Raw genomic sequence first — 17,975 nt, 5'->3', positions numbered from 1 at the left:
AACATTAACTAGCTGTGTACCTCCAGTCCCTTGCCATCTCTGATCCTGATCTCTCCTCTGAGGTGCGTTACTCATAACACCCCTTCAGGACTAATGTAAAGCCCCAGAAGGAAGCTACAAAGCAAACAGGAACTAGATAGACTATGGGATTGTCCCCTATTACTGCCTCAGCCCCACAGTGCCCTCCCCAGACACCCTTCAGCCTCTGTGCCTCTTTGGGCCTCACATGGACCCCATCTCTTGCAGACCTCAGGGCCAGGGCCAGGTCAGCAGATGTTCAGTCCCCTCACCCACCCCTTCTGCCATGCCTGCTCAGCCATCTCAGCCTGGAGCCTTGTGACAAGCTACCTTCTCCACACTCACTCCCAGGCTGCTGAAGGTTCTAGAGATAAGCCAGCTGGCCCTGTGACATGTTTGGGGCTCCACATCTGCTGGGTGCCCAGGGCATGTCGGTAGCACTTCTGGGCTTTGTTCCTTCCTGGTTCCTCTCTCTGCTAGCGTGGCCCTCATTCTCTCTCCTCCTTAAGCCCACTTCACCCATTCACTTAACCACAACCTTCTTCACAGGGAAGGGAGAAGCTAGGGTACACAGCACTGACTTCTGGCCATCCCCCTCCACCTCCCAGCTTCTCTCCCCTGGTCAGGCCCTGCCCCATGCTCTCTCTCTCGTCCACCTTCCCAGAAGGCCCTGTTCATTTACTGTCCCCTCCCTGTCAGGGATTCCTCAGCAACCTCTCCTCATAGCCACAGTGACTGACCCAGGTCTCTTCTGTTCTGGGGGGTTCTCCTCACTCCCCACTTCCTCATCTGCCCTCAGCTTCCCTTCAGTACCAATGAGTGGTTCCTGGCTGCTACTCTCTCACCTGTCACTCACTTCCTGGCTCAAATGTCACCTCCCTCGTTGATCCACTGCAGTCTCACTGCTGCCCACATCTTTCCGCTGAAACTGGCCTGTCATGACAGTCATCAGCATCCTCCTTACTGCTAAATCCTGGGAACACTTTGCAGGCCTTGTTTCGCTTGACCCTCTACAGCAATGGGCTTATCCATCTTTCCCGCCTTGTACAGTGTCCTCCCTGACTGCTGGCTCCTTCCTACCTGTCTACAGGGGCTACTTTGGACCTTCCCTTCACAGCCCACTTTCCTGTCACTTCTCACAGCAGGCGTTCATGCCTTGTTCTGTTACTGCACATGCATCCCTAAAGCTTAATAAGCCCCTCTGAACCAGCACTCTCAGCAGCCTTTCCCTGCTAGATAACCTCTTAAAAAACTTCATATCAGATCCTATTCAGCATATTGTGTCAAGCCTCTACCCTCAGTCCCCCTCTCCACACACACACACACTTTCTTTGCCTAGAAGACTCCTACTCAACCTTCAGAGCCCATCTCCAATGGAAGCCTTCCTTATTAACCTTTCCCCAGGCAGAGCTGGCTGCCCCCTTTCCTATGTCCCTTTCATCATAGGTGGTTCCATCTTCTGACCATCTGAAATACCCATCTTTCCTCACCTTGAGCCCTTTGAAGCTGTCTGTGAATCTTCCCCCTGATCCTTATGAGCACCAGCATAGAGCCTGGCTCAGGAAAATATCAAGAAGTCAACACAAATGCATTCCATGCTCCTGACTCCTACCACCCCTACAGGGGTCACTGGAAATGGTCTCCTCCAAGATGCTAGCTCTGGACAGCTGTGCCTGCCTAAGACTTCTATGTTAGTCTTCTCTGTCAGGACATTAAGACTCCAAGACAGGATCCCAGCCTCCACTGAGACTGCCCTCAAGCCCAACACTCAATCACAGGACACATTCTGGAGACGTCATGCATTCTGTCACAAGTGCCATACAACACTCTGGGTGCTGCTCTGATAAGACCCTCGGTCCATCACTGGGTCTGGATAGTGCCCTCTCCCAGCCTGGCACACAGACAACCATCACGCAGGCCATGTCAGAGGCCATCTAACCTGTGTGTTGTGGGTTTGCCCTGCTCTCTGTGGACCCCACATCCTCTAACTATTCACTAACCATTTGCTGACCAGTCCCACAGTATAACCAGAAGTGAGTTGGTCGCTTCCGAAGTCTACCCTATTTGAAATCAGACTGTTTCCTGAGCCCAGCTTTAGGGTTCCTCTCTGTCCCCTGAGCTGGGCCAGATTGGGGAAGGAATGAGCCTATAGCTGCACAGCTGGGGACTACTCCAGCTGTCCTCCCCTCTATGTCCCTCCACACCTCCCTCAGGAGAGGCCAGCAACTCATCTTCCTGCTTGGGAGAGCCAGTTGTCCCTGAAGGGGACAAAGACAGATAAGACCTGCCAGGAACATTTATTCAGCACATATGCGCAGGCCCAGTACAGGACAGGCCCATGGGGAGGCTGAGGCAGGTGGCATCAAAGGAACAGGGAGGGCCCAGGAAGGGTATGGGTGCCCCAGAATTCCCAAGTGTCCTGCTCTGTCAGTCTGGCTGGCTCACTGGACCAGGGCTCTAGTGCTTACCAATCTGCAGTCCACCAGCCTCCCGTGGGCCACCCTTCCCATACAGATATGCTGCCTAGAACATGTGTCCCTATTCAACCACTCTTCTGTTTTGAAAAAAGTGGCATCCATTTTCTTATATTTCTGTGTGTATGATAGTTCTATGTGCATGTGTTCATGTGTGTGAGTACAGGTGTATTCATGCCACAGTACACACGTGGAGGTCAGAGGACAACCTCAGGTATCAGTCCTCGCCCTTCACCTTGCTTGAGCCAGGGTCTCTTGTTCACCACTGCAGTACTAGGCTAGCTGGTGAGGAAACGTCCTGTCTCCACCTCCCATCTTATAGAAGCACTGGGATTACAGGTGTGTGCTACCACATCTAGCTTTACATGAGTTCTGGGGTCTGAACTCAAGTCCTCACACTTGTGTGACAAGCACTTTACCTACTGAGCCCTCTCCCAGGTACCCATCACTGTGCACACCCCAGTACCTCATTCAGTCCTCAATGCGGTCAGTCTATCTTCACCACTAAAGAGGAACAAGGCTCCATGACTCCCATGGGAGAGAGGCCGAGTGGAACTTGCAGCTAGGCTTCCCTGACTCAGAAGGCCTGCTTTCTCCTCAGACCTGCACTGATCCCACTGAAAGATGTAGCTTAGCTGGACCATTCTTGGATTTTTCTTCCTAATGCCCATGGGCCCCGCCAAAGCCCCTGGCTCGCACCTGCTGTCCTAATTGCCTTCTTCTACTTCTCCCCACACCACTCCCTGCCACCATGAGGGCCTAGATGTCCTCTCTGTTCCTCTGTGTCCTCTGGAATCCCAGCTCCAGCCACATGATGCCCTTCAGTAGTTCCCCGCTGCCGTGGTTACGGCAGAAACCTCCAGCTCCTGCTGACCTGTCTGGTCCTGTTTTCACCCTTCCACTGGGCAGCCAAGCGAAGTGGAAGGCTGCCTGGACCAATGAGAACTGACACAGATTCTGGAGGCAGCTAGATGTGCTTGTGACTCCCAGCTCCACCATCTTGCTGGATGCCCTTAGGCCAGGAACCTCATTCTCTGAGCTTCAGAGTCTTCAACTGACTGTTAAGGGTAATCCTCCAACCATATGGCTCCATGGTGAGAATTACATGAAAAGAGACATGGACTGACTGGAGAACAATGAAAAGGAGGTTGCACCCCTTCCCTTCATCACTCAAACATGCAAATCTTTTCTTCCCTCCATGCATCTGTTCCCTCCTCACAAAATGCCCTTCCCTCTATCTCAGTTTGCCAGAAATCTTGTACATGCCAAATGCTGCCTCTTCCAGGGAGCCCTCCTAGGCTGGCCACATAGGAATTTGGGTGGGCAGGCCCCATTTTTGTGGCCTGGTCCTCAATGTTTGTTATACGAGCTATCAGTTTCCTGTAAGCACAGCTCCCATGACCTCCAAGGTCTGTCTTCAGCACCCTATAGCACGGAAGACCTAGACTCTGGGAAGCCAGGCACAAGGAAGACCTTGAGCAAGCACAGGCCAGATCATCCTGAGGTTGGGGGGGTGTCCCCTCCATCCCATCAAGGGGCACCCTTGGATCACCCTTGCTCTGTAATAGGATCCTTGTACCCACTGGGACACAACTGTGGATACCTGTCAGACTGTGTTCTCCAAACTCCACATGGCTCAGCCCCCCAGACCTCCATGTTATGAATGTATTAAAAATAACCACAGAATTACCACTTCCAAAGAGAGAGGGCTGGGACTTAAAAATCACTTCTCCCTCCCCAGGGAACTCCACACCCTCCCCAGCACTGACTCCAGAGCCCTGATGGCACCAACTGGTCACCTGACATGGCCCTCCATGGATTCCCACAGCCCCCAGCAATGCTTCTGAACCCCACAGTGCATCCAAACCCAGGGGTGCATAGAAGGAAGAGGCTTTTGAAAGCTCTAGGCTGTCCCCTACAGCCCAATACAACTAGGTCTCCCTATGAAGCAGGCACCTGTCAAAATGCCAGACCCCTTCCAGGGCTCCTTCCTCCCTAAGATACTGACCCATCAGCCTAGCCTCCCATAACCCGGTTCACTGTCACCTCCCCACATGGTCCCTCACTCCTGGAAAGCAAGCACCACCCAGCCTGCTTCCTCCACAATGCCCCATTTCCTGGGAGAAATGTCTCATTTGTCCAAGCCACTGGCCAACAGGACGAGGTCCCTGTGTTTTTGCTTAGGATGCAGTCAGAGCCCTGGCCTATCTCTTTCCACCAGCCCACTGCTCCTTATAGCTCCTCATGTGACGCTTCACACTCCCACCCTTGCGCAGGCTGTTCCCTCTGCTCACAAGTCCCTTCCCAAGGCTTTCCCAAAGTATGAGACAGGGTGACTTGGGGAAGCTCAGGAACATGCCTCGTGGCCTGGGGAATTAGCCCCTTTAAGGGACTCTTCCAGGATGATTTGTTGATTTGTCTGGGGCAATCTGGTTGGTACCTGTCGTCCTGCTGGAAAAGGGCCCAACATGTCCTCAGTAACTTCAAATGTGTCCTTCCAATACATGAAGGATAAAGTCTCTGTGAGTCCTTTCATACATTTCCCCACCCTGTGCTAATTTCACTTTCTAACAAATAGAGAGACAGGAAGAGTACTGGGGCTAGACTTTAATAACGTCACTTTGTTTTCAGTGGTTGTTTCTTTGATTATCTTCTTTCAGATAAGTGATACTCTTTCCATTCACGATATGAAATCTCTTTTTAATATATTAAATTTAAAAAGCAATTCAATTTAAGGAGAAATTTCACGGGCTAGTGAATTCCTATTCATTCCTCAAAACCCACCTCTGAATCACCTCCCTTAGCTGCCTTCCCACACCTTCAGGGTTTGATCCCCCACTCTCCCTCCCCATCATCTGTGACATCCAGCACATGCACAGTTGTACCCAGAACACTAAATTATGACAACACAGCAACTGTTTATTACAGATCTACCACATGCCAGGGCTGTGGTTTGGACACGGCTTCAGTGTGTGTCCCAAGGGTTCGTGTGTAGAAATTTAATCCCATTGTGTGATATTAAGAGGATGGAAATTTAGAGCCAGGCAGTGGCACGTGCCTGTAATACTATCTATAGGAGAGATGGAAGCAGGAAGATCAGAAGTTTAAGGTCACATGTTCAAGGCCATACTCAGCTACGCAACAAGTTTGAGACCAGACTAGGATATATAAGACAGAGAGAGAGAGAGAGAGAGAGAGAGAGAGAGAGAGAGAGAGAGAGAGAGAGAGCTGAACCTGAATATGGTATTCAGAGGAATTTGGGGAGATAACTGGGATTAATCCTGATGGCTTCATAAGAACTGAGAGATCAGGGCTGGAGAGATGGCTCAGCAGTTAAGAACACTGACTGTTCTTGCAGAAGTCCCAGGTTTGAATCCCAGCACCCACATGGCAGCTAACAACTGTTTGTAACTCTAGTTCCAGGGGATCCGTCAGTCTCTTCTGTCTTCCGTGGGTATTGCAAAACATGGGTACACTACCTACATGCAGGCAATACACGCATACAAATAAAATAAAAATAATAAATAAATATTTTTTTAAAAACTGAGAGATGCCAGGTATGGTGGCACACTTGGGAGGCAGGGGCAGACAGAGCTCTATGAATTTGAGGTCAGCTTGGTCTACATAGTGAGTTCTAGGCCAGTCAGGGCTACACAGCAAGACTTTGTCTCCAAAAAAGAAAGAAAAAGAAGTGAGAGAGAGGAGACACATGCACAAGCAGTATGTCTCTTGCCATGTACCACCTAAGGATTTTGCCAGCTAGAAGGCCATCACCAGACACAGGCCTTGACCTTGTAACAGAATCATGAGCCAAAATAAACCTCTTTTCTTTAGAATGTACCCAGTCTGTGGTATTATGTTATTAACAGGAAAGAAGCTAATGTGGCCAGGTGCCATGCTGAGCTCTTACCCAAATCTCTCCCCCATCCTTCCCTTCATCCAGGGAACAACTTTCACTATCTACACTTCACAGGTGACAATATGGCAGTGAAGTCACTTGTCCATGGTCACATGGCTGGCTAGTCAGAGATGGGTCATGACTCTAACCCAGGACTAGGTGACTTCAGTCTGTGGCCTTGACCATCACTGCACATACCAGCGGCCACTCTCTGCCACACGAGAAGGCAGAAAGTGTGCCTCACTCCCCTCTGATCTCAGTAAGAGCTGGCCCAATCTGGCACAAACTGCACTGAAAAAAAGCAAGGTTACTGAGGGATTGGTAGGAACTCAGTCCCTGTTGAGAGGTCTGAGGACTCTGGGATGGGTTGATGGGACCTCCAGGAAATACTATGGTCACTGTCATTATAACTCTCTAAGTCTTTCCTGTCCTGCAGAGAGGGCCTGCCACCTCACTATGGGAGTCCCAAGGAGGAAGGGAGGGCCCCACTTGCTGCCACCAGACCAGGCTTGCCAACAAAGAGCTGGGCCTGAGCACTGAGGGGAGTGAGGCCACTCTTGGGACTGGGAGAGGGGAGGTGAGAGCCCCTTCCTAGCAGCTACAGGGTGGGAGCATATGGATTTATGAGGCTTAGCAGGATAGGGGTGCTCTGGATCACCAAAGGGTAAAGGGGATTCCTGGAAAGGGAACAGCCCAAGCAGGGGCAGGGAGGCTGGAGAGCAAGGGTTTCTGGGACAGTGAGGAGGTCAGTGAGCAGGCAGGAGGGAGGTGGAGGGAAGGCTGAGAAGAATGGGCAGCTTGACCCAGGAAGGGGCTCAAAACCCCAGCACATATGCTTAGGCAGGGCTGGGAGCTCAGGTACTTGATCAGAAAAGTGTCACATAGAGAACTGGGGTTCCCAAGGTGCCTCAAGAGGGGCAGCAACATGTTCAAGTCACACAGTGGCAAAGGCAAAGTGGGGATCTACAGCCACTCTGGCCTCCCAGGAGGCCCCAGCCCCTCAATGGCTGCACTTCAAGAATGGAAGGCAGCCAGTGGGGAGGGTGTGCTGGGAATATCTGGCCCAGGTGAGGGGAAGAGAGGAAGTGTGCAGCAGGGGAGGGAGAGGGCTGCATGTAGAGGCACGTCTCCCAAGTGTCCCTGGGCACAGCCATCCCTGTGGGCAGTGCTATCTTGAGAAGCCCTAGGTCAAAATGGGCAGGAGCTGCGACTGCAGTGGGTACCACTTCTGTGACCCGCCTCCCAGCTCTGGCCTCAGCAGGCCTCCATGCCAGTCTTCTGTGAGCTCCTTCCTGCCTGCCTTTCCTTTCTTCCTCTCCCCACACTTAACAGATTGCGGCAGCAAGATGGCACAAATTTATGGCTCAACTCACCAAAAATAACAAGAGATCTATCAAAGGCAGTTTGCGTGAAATTAACAGGCGCCTATACCCTCTTGTCAAATGCACTCAGCTCTAAGGCAGATCAACACACCCTGCTTGGTCACTGCCCCTGGCCTCCTTATCATCTGGTCAGGGCTGCCCTGCTTGGTCCTACTGCTGACCTCACTCAAGGATGTCCAAGCTTCCTTCTCTGCCCCAGTGGCTGGCCTGAGAGTCCCTTCCTGTTCATCATCCACACGAACCTTGCTCTCTGTCTGGCAGCTCCATGTCCCAGCCTATTCTCCTGCAGCTTAGGGTGTGGCATGGAAGATAGTGTGGAGGAAACCCAAAGCTTAGTGAGGGTAGCAGAGTGTTCTGAGCTCTAATGATGCTCTGCCCAGCAGACACACCCTGACACATGAAATGAACTGAGTCATGTGCCACCGTCACTCGCATCAGAAAGATTGGGCAGGAGGGAGGAGGTGGCAGAGTGGAAGAGCTTCCTGCCTACTGAAAGAGAGGAAGGGGCTGTGCAAGTCAGCTCTGGGTGCCAACCAGCATGCCGTGTAAGATCACTTATGTCAGCTGATACCACATTCCCATGCCAGCTCCCCCACAGGAGCCCTCCCTGAAGAGCAACCACATGGAGACAAGGGGCAGGGTAGAGGTCAGGCTTGGGCATAGCTGGGAGCTCCAGCTCAGAGATCTCTGCTCCTAAATACCCAAGAACAACCAGCCATCCAATCTCCATCCATCTCCAGTCCCAGGAGTCCTCTGAAGAGGTTCTGATGATAGCGCCCTTTCTGGTCACCAGCCCTCTCAGACTCCTGAAGATGCCCCAGCTACCAACCAACTCCTGCTTCCGGCTTCAACCAAGCCCAGCTGGCTTCTCCTGGCTCTGTGCTCCACATGGCAGTCTGCCCAGCCAGTGCCCGTCCATGAGGGCAAAGTCTTGCTCCATCTACTCCAGACCACTGGGATGGACCACAGGAAAAGCCAGACAAAAGAACCTGCCCTTAGCTGAGTAGAATGAGGGAAGCCCCTACAGAATGACAGCAGTGGTGCCCATGCAGGAAGAGCCATAAACCTCCTGATATACGCCTGGAGCTCTCCGCTGATGTTCGACAAAGAAGCAAAATTCAATTTCTTCCTGCAGGCACTAAATCCCAGGCCAGCCTCCAGGGCCCGTAACCTGCCCACAGCCTGGCTGTCACTCGGACAGCTTCATCGACCGCTGTTAGAGGCCAAGCTGGTCTGGGAGAGAGGCCACAACAAGGCCACTGGGCGCTCACTGTGCCCATGATGCCAGATGATGCCAGATGTCTCACGGGGGAGGCCAAGAAACACCCCCCTGGCATTATAACTCTCTTAATTCAGGGATATCTCCCTGTTTTGCAAAGAAACTAATGCCTTTGTTAATGAACAGTCAAAGGCAGTGCCCAGCTGCAGGGCTCCTGTGTGCAAAGCATGGATGGGGAAAGACCCTACCCTCCTCCAGTCCTTCCAGTGGCCCTCACATGAGCTCCTTTCTCCCTTCTAAATACTCAATGGGACCTAGATACATCCTCCAGCCTCTTAAGGGCAGTCCTTCACTTGTCATCCAAATGGGGAAACTGAGGCCCAGAGTGGCAAAGGGCCTGTAGATACATGGACCAACTTCCAGACCTGCCTTTTTCCCACCCATTTGTCTTTGGTGCCTGTTCTCTGCTGGCCCCCGAGTCAGTCCTTGGCCTAGCACTGATCACCAGGCATGCAAGGTCCAGCTTAGTGGGAAAGCTGAGCCCAGAAGCTACAGGAAGCCGGTCAGTGGAAGGTGGTCATGGATGTGGAACTGGGGTGGATATGGGAGCAGGCAGGCGCAGGGATTCGAAGAGCTTTTGCCCAGTCAGCAGGAAGCTCCAACAGCTGGCTGCCTCGGTCCCATAAGACAAGGGCCCAAGGCGGGGAGATGGGACACTGGGAGCTGAGCCAGCCCAGCCCTCTGAGGCAGCATCAGAGCTAAGGCCTCTTCACCCAGGCACACTCTTCCTCACCTCCTTCTGCCCTGACCCTGGGGCACTGCCAAAAATCACTGACCCATGTGGGTAGGAATACATCTCTGGTCCCTGCCTACTCCAGCCTTCAGGCAAACTTGTCAACTCACAGTGCCAGGTTCTGCCACAGCCACTCTGGTTTTGGGGCTTTGCACACACTGCACCATCTTCCTGGAATGCCGTCACCACTCCTGTGACTGTGTCACCCCCACCTGTTCTGCAGGTCTATGCTCTGGACCTCTCACTTCAGGAGGACCCCTGGCTGGCCAGCTATGGGGTTCCCCCCTCAAGTTTCTACATCACTGTCCACTCTCTAATCTTTGGCCCAGTTAAGTAAGATCTTGACTCCAAACCATTTTGATGACCCTTATATCTGGACAAGGTGAGCACAGAGGTAACATCCATGAATGATTCCACCAAAGGCTGGGACTGCCAGGATGGACAGTAGCACACACTGTCAGTCCCCCTAGATGCCCCATGCCACCTGGAACCTGCCAGGACTCACCATATCTCATCTCGGTGGTGAATAGGTCATTGCTGCTCCCCGAGTGCAAGTCAGCCTCAGCAGGTGGGGCTGGGCCCCCAGGCACCAGGGCATTGGACAGGGTGTGGGCAGCAGGAGGCCCCGGAGGTGTGGTGGTGGCAGGGCCGGCCCCTGTCTCCCCAGGGCAGCTGCAGCCTGGCTGAGCAAAGCCACAGGCCCTGCCCGCAGCCCGGCCACACTCCTCACTCCAGCGACAGAGCACGCCACAGGTGAACTGGCTGGAGTTGTTGTTGTTGATGAGCAAGACCTCCACAAAGCGAAAAGCTAAGGCGGCAGGAGCTAGCAGACGCGGGGCCTCAGAGGGCTCCGCCGACAGGCACAGCTGCACGAAGTTCTTGTCGAAATGCAGGAAGGTAAAGGGGCCTGAGCCTCCACACAGCTCCAACCCGGCCGCAGCCTCCTCCTCCTCCTCTGGCCGCCCCACCTCAGACTCTGCCTGGGCTGTTGCCTCCTCTGGGCCAGGCCGCAGGCAGGTAAAGTTGACCAGGTAGTGGTCCAGGGGCAGCAGACGGGGGGCAAAGTGGGCGCACACCTGCTCCTGGCGGTTGAAGCGCAGGTAGAGGGAGTACTTTGTGGGGTCAGGGTTCTCCAGGGTCCAAGAGCAGCCCGAGGCGATGGTAGGAAAGAGGTCCTGCAGCGAGAAGGCCCCGTAGAGCACACCTGAGGCCAGGGCAGAGCAGGCACTGGGGGCGGGGTCGAAGGCCGTGGCCAGGCGCAGGGACAGAATCACAGACAGTAAGAGGGGACAGGCTGGGGTCATCCTATGTCCCTTGCCCTGTGGAGAGAAACAGAGGTCAGTGGGCCCCAGCTCAGCTCGAAAGTTCTCTGATGCTCCAGTGGGCAGCTGCAGATAGTGGCCTGGGATTCTGAAAATGTTCTTTTAAGCCTCTCGGGTCTGCCTGAGTGATCTTAGACCAGGTATTTGGCCTCTCTGAGCCTCAGTTTCCTTACCTGTAAAATGGTACAGTAACCATACCCATCTCATGAGTTCCCTACAAGGGCAAAATGAGGCAACTTAGGGGAAGGGCCCAGGAAGGGACTTGGAATCTTGTATACCCTTAGTTTCTAGGGGCCTCTCTTGTCACTACCGTTCCCCCCATTTAGCCTGTCAACTGCAGGTGTCTGAGCCTGACATTCATATCCAAAGCCATCCCTACCACCCCACCTTTATCCTTCATAACTGTTGCTTTCAGTCACACTGTGTCTTGATGAGCTGTGAGGAGTGTTGTGCATAATCCAGCAGTAATTGTCAAAGTGGTGATGTTTGACAACCATTGGCTTTTTTATAAATCAGAGCGATTCAAGGTTATTCCCAGAACAACGTTGTTCCCACTCACTCTCTTTACTGAGCAGAAGAAGAAGAGGTGGAGTCACTGCCAGGGTACCAGGGATGGTACCCAACCCAGCCACGCCCATGGATGGGAGGGAGGGCACTGCCAGCATGAATGTCATAAGTATCGCTGCTGTGGATTTCTTGGTGGGAGCAAGGAAGGGAGGCTCCAGGCCAGGAAATGCTGAGCTTCAGCCAAGCCTAGCCAGCCACCTACTGGCTGAGTGAGCCTCCTGAGCCTCAGTTTCCTCATCTGAAAAATGGGCACAGTAATTCTCATCACAGGCCCCTCTTCCCCTCCTCTCCACAGGATTAGCTTCCAAGACCTGGCACAGTGTAGCCAGGAGTTCATGGCCTCTCCCATGGCTCATCTCAAGCTCTTAAGAGTGAAGACCAGAGTCTGATGACTTCTATTTTCCCTTACTATATTCAGCTGAGCTCCTAGCAGGAGTAAATGCACACCAGGCAGGCAGAGGACACATAGGACCCAAGACCCACCCTGCAGGGCAGTTAAGCCAGAATGCTGCATGCAGTCTCCCACCCACCAGACTGGGGCAGAGCCACTGGCCACCCCCACTCAGCCTCTATGGTGCTGCCTATAAAACAACTTGATGAAAATCTAAATCAGCCACACTTCCAACCCCATCCCTAAAGTGACCTCTACAGCCTCCTGCCCGCTGCCACCACACAGCTCATAAGCCTGCAGGGGCCCATAGAGGCCAATGCTTCCATGTTAGAGAAACTATGAAGCCACCTGCTTGAGGTCACACGAGAATGGTCTGGCTAGGACCAGAATCCAGGACCTCAGCTCAGGCCCACAATTCCCCTCCAAGAGCCGTCTGCTCCCTCCTTTTGCTTATTTTTGGGGATTTGGGCCAAATGGACAAGTAATTCCCTCTGGGAACTCAGTCATAAGCACAGGATAGTCACAGGTGTGGCTAGGTTTTCCCAAGATACAGCTGCTCCCTGGGGACAGATTTCCCCTGGGCTGTTCTAAATAGTTCGAGACTGGAGACGGGAATTAGAACCCCAGTGCTCCAATCCAGCTGCAGCATGCACCATGCTCAAAACTCCACATTCCTACATAAGCACTTGTCCTTCCCCAACCATCCAGGGGAACATGGGGGCCAGGCAGCACCACCAGGCCCATTCACTGGAGAGGAGCTGCCCCACCCTCCCCCCCAAAGACCAACAGAACCCAGAACAGGCTTTATCTCCATCCTATCCCCCCGACCCCTTCTTCAGAGCTGGAGAAGGACCCAGACCCCTGGCCTTCCCTCCCCAATCATGGCTATCCCAAACTGTTCAGCCCGCCCAGCCTGCTGCAGCAACCGGCGAAGTCAGCAGCTGATGATGAGTGACAACCAATCCCCCCGCTGCCCCCAATTATTTTTAAGCAGGCTGCAAAATTCAGGCCATGGCTGCAGCTCAGCAGAGGGAGGTGGGGGCTCATTATAACTGGCCTTCCCTCCCCCACCTAGAACAAGGCTGGAAACCTCCTCCCATGCACACCTCAACAGACCTGGGCTTCAACAGCCTTGTGTGCCCCAGAGACACTACAAAAAAGCATACACATACAGAGATTCACAGGTGTTCTGTATATGAACAGACATCCATGCACACAGATCTATGACAACCACAGCATTATGACCTCCCATGCATGCAGGGGCACACACACACACAAACACAGTGATAAGTCAGAGAGGTGCATACAACATAGGGATGTGTATTCACACAGGCGCTTGGTCCTGAAGCTCTGTATATGACAGCTAAGTGTTGGGAGGGACTACCCATGGTCCCTTCCCTGTGTTTTTAAAACTGGGGCTTTACAGACCCTTGGCCCCACCTCCTGGACCTCCATGCTCTCAGTTCAATAAGAAACACTAAGTCCGAATGGTTCCTTGCCAAGTTCTGGCTTCACCAGAACAGATCCACTTGTACACACTGCCCAAGCCCCCATGTCCACTCAGTTTTCTTGAGCTATCACCTATCCCAGAATTTTACCCTGCCTTCAGGGTACCGTTGCTCCATAGCTCCTGTTGCAAAATGAGACTGAGGGTGGGGGAGGCATCCTACCCTTCACAAGGCAGACAAGAAAAGCTGGGTCATACATGGCTTGGCTTTAAAGATCCTCCTAGAGTATGCAGCCATGACCTGTCCTAGGGCCACTGACCCAAAGCCCCTTCCCAGAAGGAAGACTCGGCAGGATCCTGCCCTCCCAGGCAGCCAAGTAGTTATCAGCCATGGGTAACCACTTGAGTCTCAGTTTCCCTTGCTGGGGAATAGAAACCATGATCACTACCCTCAGAATAGTACATGCCTTCTCCCTCAGCCTCCCTAAGAGTCCCCAACACAAAGCCTAACCTGGCCTGGGCGCAAACTGATGAACTCTGTTCCTGGTTTCTCAGAACCACACTGAAACTCCTCTCCTGCCTGAGGTTCCAAGTCACTTCACTAAGGCTCTTTGGGTTAAACCATGAGTGGCTTTGTCACCTCAAAGCCCAGGAAGACCACAGACTCTTCCAATGTACAAGAGCTAGAAAGGAGAGAGACCAAGGTCAGCTCTAAGGCAGAACTTCCTGGGTCAGAGGAGTATGGTGGAGAGGTTTAAAAAGCTTCAGGGCCTTTTCTGAGATAGGAGAGGAGCTGCCTGGAGTATTCCAAGTCTAAGAGACCCTGTCCTCAGCTAAGACCGCCAGCACTCCAGGAGTTCCTCTCTGCCCAGGTTCTTGAGAGAATAGGGGCCCTCAAAGACCCCAAAGGCCTGCCCAGCCACAGGTTCCCATTCTGCACCAAACAAGGACCCCAAGGTTTTCTCAGCAGCTGGAAGAGCCACTACAAGGCTGGAGTGGAGGGTGAAGAGGGGCGGGGGTGAGGCACCTCTGGGCAGGGCCCGCTCCGCTCTCTGGGATGGGATCCCAGGGTCTGATGGTCTCCTGTCTAGGGCGGGCCAGCTGGGCGGAGTCGAGAGCCCTGGCCCTGGGCGGGGGAAGGGCAGGAGCAGGGGAGGGGGTGCGGCGACGTGCACATCCGTCGCGTTTATCCACCTGGCAGCTCCAATTCGCGCTCCCGTCACTCATCCTTCGCCTCACCGGTGCCTGCCGCGGGGCCCTGGGGTCTCCCGCCCATGCTCCGAGCTGCGAGCAGGATGCCTGGGGACCCCTCTCCAAGAGCCTCTGGCACCCAGGGTGGCGCACACCCTCCACCCAGCTTGCCCAGCAAGGGGGCGGGACCGAGCGACCCCCCGTGCGGCCTTCCCCGACAGGAGGAGGAGAGGGTGGCTCCGCGCCACTCGCGGGGTCCCTGTGTCGCGAAAGGAGAGCTCCGGAGGCCTGCCGTACGCTCCGCCGGGGACAAGGGGCGGCCCCTGGGGGCGGGGGCGCGCGGGTGGCAGGGGAGGGGGCGGTGACTCAGCCGCCCTCAGCCCGCCTCCCCGGAACTTTGCAGCAGCTGGAGCCGCGGTTGCTACAGGAACCGAAAGCTTTTGTTCCCCAGTGTCAGGGCTGCCCCGGCTGGAGGATGGCTGGGAGGCTGACACTCCAGGGTGGAACCCTGGTCCAGCCACACCGCCAGAGGACTTATTGAACGGAACGCCATGGGTTCGAGTTTCCCTCCCTCCTCCTACCAGCCCCTCACTTAAGCCACTCACACCAATGCTTCCTCAAACTCCTTGGGCTCTCAGGCCAGGTCGCCCCTAACTCGGACCTGCAGCACTAACTGCCTTGGGAAGTTCTCTGATGATGTCTCATCTCCTAGGGTTGGGAAGAGGGAAACGTTCTGTGTCTCAGAGTGGTTGGTCTCCCACGTGGGCCATCTCTAACGGGCAGCCTGCCTTTGGGAACGCTGACTTGGGTTTCTTTACTGTATTGATCCCACTTCCCTACCCTCTACTTGAACCTAGACCTCAGAGCCCTTGGCCTGGCCTTGGTTTCATTGTAGTCTCTATGGCCAAAGAGGATCCCAGAGGTCCAGCTTGATGTTGCAGAATCAGTGAGCCAGAGGCGTAAAGTCACAGGCTCCCTGGACCCTTTTGGGTGGGGTGGGGGGTTAAAGGTATTTATAATCATGAAGCTTAGAGTGAAGGGACTAGAATCTGCTTTACATTTCTCCCCAGGATTAGTAGTAGAGGGACCTGACCTTGGCTTTGAGGGAAACAGCACAAGATACCACCATTACTGAGTATTGATAGGTGTCAGACACTCCATATATACCATCTAATTTCATTTCCCAATAACTATACGGGGGCAGTGGTCACTGGCCCATTTTACAGAGGGTCAGTTGAGGCTCAGAAGGTTAAGTAGCTTGACCAGGTCACACAGCTTTTGAACCCAGATGACTTGATCAAAAACTGAGGTCTCGCCTACTTAGCTCCAATACTGAGGATAGGGGAGGAGGGAAGGAGCCTCCCTTTGTGTGGCAGAAATGCCCACCACTGACACTCCCCAAACTAGACCTGTCCCTTTATTTAGAGTGGTGGTGGGGGTGGAGAGGGCAGAAGGGGATAGAGGAGAGGAGGCAGGTAAGGGAAGAAGAGGGGAAGATTGCCTCTGTTAATCTTGGTCCTTCACCTCCCTGCCAGCATCACCAGGGCATATATATCCTATACAGGTTCAAACTGACCCCTGTATTCTCCATGTGCCTGCTCTGTCCTGGGTCAAGTGGATTGCTCACAGCCTTCTTCATGCCCAAGCCAGACAGCCCACCTTTGCCCCTATTTTCTGGGTAATGTGATGGGGATAGACAGATGCTCCCTGGGGGCCCCTACCGAAGCCCAAGAAGCCCGACCAGGCCGTTCTGAAAACCAGGGCCAGTCCAGCTGCGCCTGGTGCTCAAAGGGGTCCTGACTAGCTGCTAGGATGAGCCCTCCATCCTACCCCATCCCACTCCATCCCCAAAGCAGGAAACGTAGCCTTACAACCAGGAGTGTTTGGCCATCGGCTGCTCTAGGGGACACCCAGCCTCGCCCACCAACCTCATCTCCCCAGGGACTTCCCAGAGCCGGTCCCGCAGACACCGCTAAAGCTCCTAACGCTTGGGCTGCGGAAACCTAGGGTTGCCGGTGAGAAGGGGCGGCGGGTCCCGGGCTGCGGGCAGGGGGCGCCAGAGGACGCCCAGGGGCCCGGCAGGCAGCTGGCGAGGCGGGCAGGCGGGCGGCATCTCTCGGCCCGGGCGCCCCTCCCCCCGTGGGCAACAGACTGGTCGCCCGCTCTGCACCGACCGTGGCGCGGAGGATTTCCCGCGGCTGTGCCCTCCAGCCAAGCCGACTGCGGGAGTGGCCGCCAACTTCACAGCCTACAAACCCCCCAAATCATGCCAGCCCTGGGGGTTGCGGGAGAGTGCGTCGGGGCCCGGCTGTAAGCCGGGTGGTGGGAGGAAAAGGATGGGGGCGGGAGGAGTCCGGCCAAAGATGTACGCGGGAGTCAGGGATGCGGGTCGGGTCGAGATGTCGACCTGAGGGAAGGGGGCTCGGGAAAGCATGGGGGACACGGCCCCAATTCCAGGCGGGGGAAGGGGGGAGGGGACTTGCAGCAGACATTGGCGAGGGAAGGCGGGACTCTTCTGGGCAGATATGGGGGAGGGGGCACTCGGAGCAGAAATAGAGGGGTAGCAGGGTGGCCGTGCAGGAGCGGGGGAGGTCAGTAACAGACATAGATGGGGACCAGAACGACTCCGGGCAAAGATGAAGTGGAGAGGTCCAGGGTCCCGCGCCCAGAGTAGGAGGGGGGAGGGGGACAGCGGAGCTTCAGGTTGGAGAGAGGGGCTCTAATCCAGACGGGGGAAGCACTGCCGGAATCCTGGCCGAGACGCGGCAAGACTCGCGACAGGGGTGTGGGGACAGTCTGGGTCAGGGATCTAAAGGTGGGGGACTTTAGCATAAGGGGTCGGTGCAGGCTGGGGGAGGGGGCCAGCGCAGGGGCTCACCAGAGGCGCAGGGGGCTTCGGCCCCCGGCTGGGGAGTTCCCCCGCAGACCCGGGCTGGGTGAGCGCCGAACCGACTCCGCTTGGGCCGGGGGAGAATTCAGCAGAGATGGGCTGGAGAGCGCCCGGAGTGCGGGCCGGTGCGGAAACTCCGGACAGCACGCGAGGGTTCGGTGCAGGTCCGTGTCAGGGTCTGGGGCCCAGCACTCACCTGGGCGCCGTCAGCAGCAGGAGCGGGGGCCGGCGCTGGTGGAGGCGGCTACCGGGCGCAAGTTTGCCATCCCTAAGGCGGGGGCCGGGCCAGGCGCAAGGCAGCTCGCAGCAACCGCGCCGAGGCCCAGGGCTCCCGCTCCGCCGAGCGGCGGGTGCAGAAAAGGCGCCGCGGAGCAGCACGGGGC

The 17,975-nt window shown here is 55.0% G+C and overlaps 1 protein-coding gene across 9 annotated transcripts in view; it reads right to left on the bottom strand.

The window, feature by feature from the left end:
- Adgrb2 (adhesion G protein-coupled receptor B2) overlaps positions 1–17,931 on the bottom strand; it is a 37,295-nt gene extending 19,364 nt beyond the window's left edge. For 3 of the 9 annotated variants that reach the window (XM_008848165.3, XM_008848150.3, XM_008848159.3), the window contains exons 1-2: positions 17,789–17,930; positions 10,290–11,103 (exon numbers count right to left, since the gene is read on the bottom strand). In XM_008848165.3, coding sequence (XP_008846387.1) covers positions 10,290–11,088 — 799 coding nt within the window. In that variant the 5' untranslated portion in view covers positions 11,089–11,103; positions 17,789–17,930. Of the gene's footprint in view, positions 1–10,289; positions 11,104–17,580; positions 17,734–17,788 lie in introns of those variants that run through there. The other 6 variants (XM_008848135.2, XM_008848142.2, XM_017802015.2 and 3 more) reach the window with 4 other exon arrangements.
- Positions 17,932–17,975: the final 44 nt, after the last annotated feature.

This window comes from Nannospalax galili, unplaced genomic scaffold, assembly GCF_000622305.1.
Source record: "Nannospalax galili isolate Female #2095 unplaced genomic scaffold, S.galili_v1.0 scaffold111, whole genome shotgun sequence".
NCBI classification, from domain to species: domain Eukaryota; kingdom Metazoa; phylum Chordata; class Mammalia; order Rodentia; family Spalacidae; genus Nannospalax; species Nannospalax galili.
Note: the sequence above shows the minus strand (reverse complement) of the source record. Positions and strands in the feature narration are given on the sequence as shown.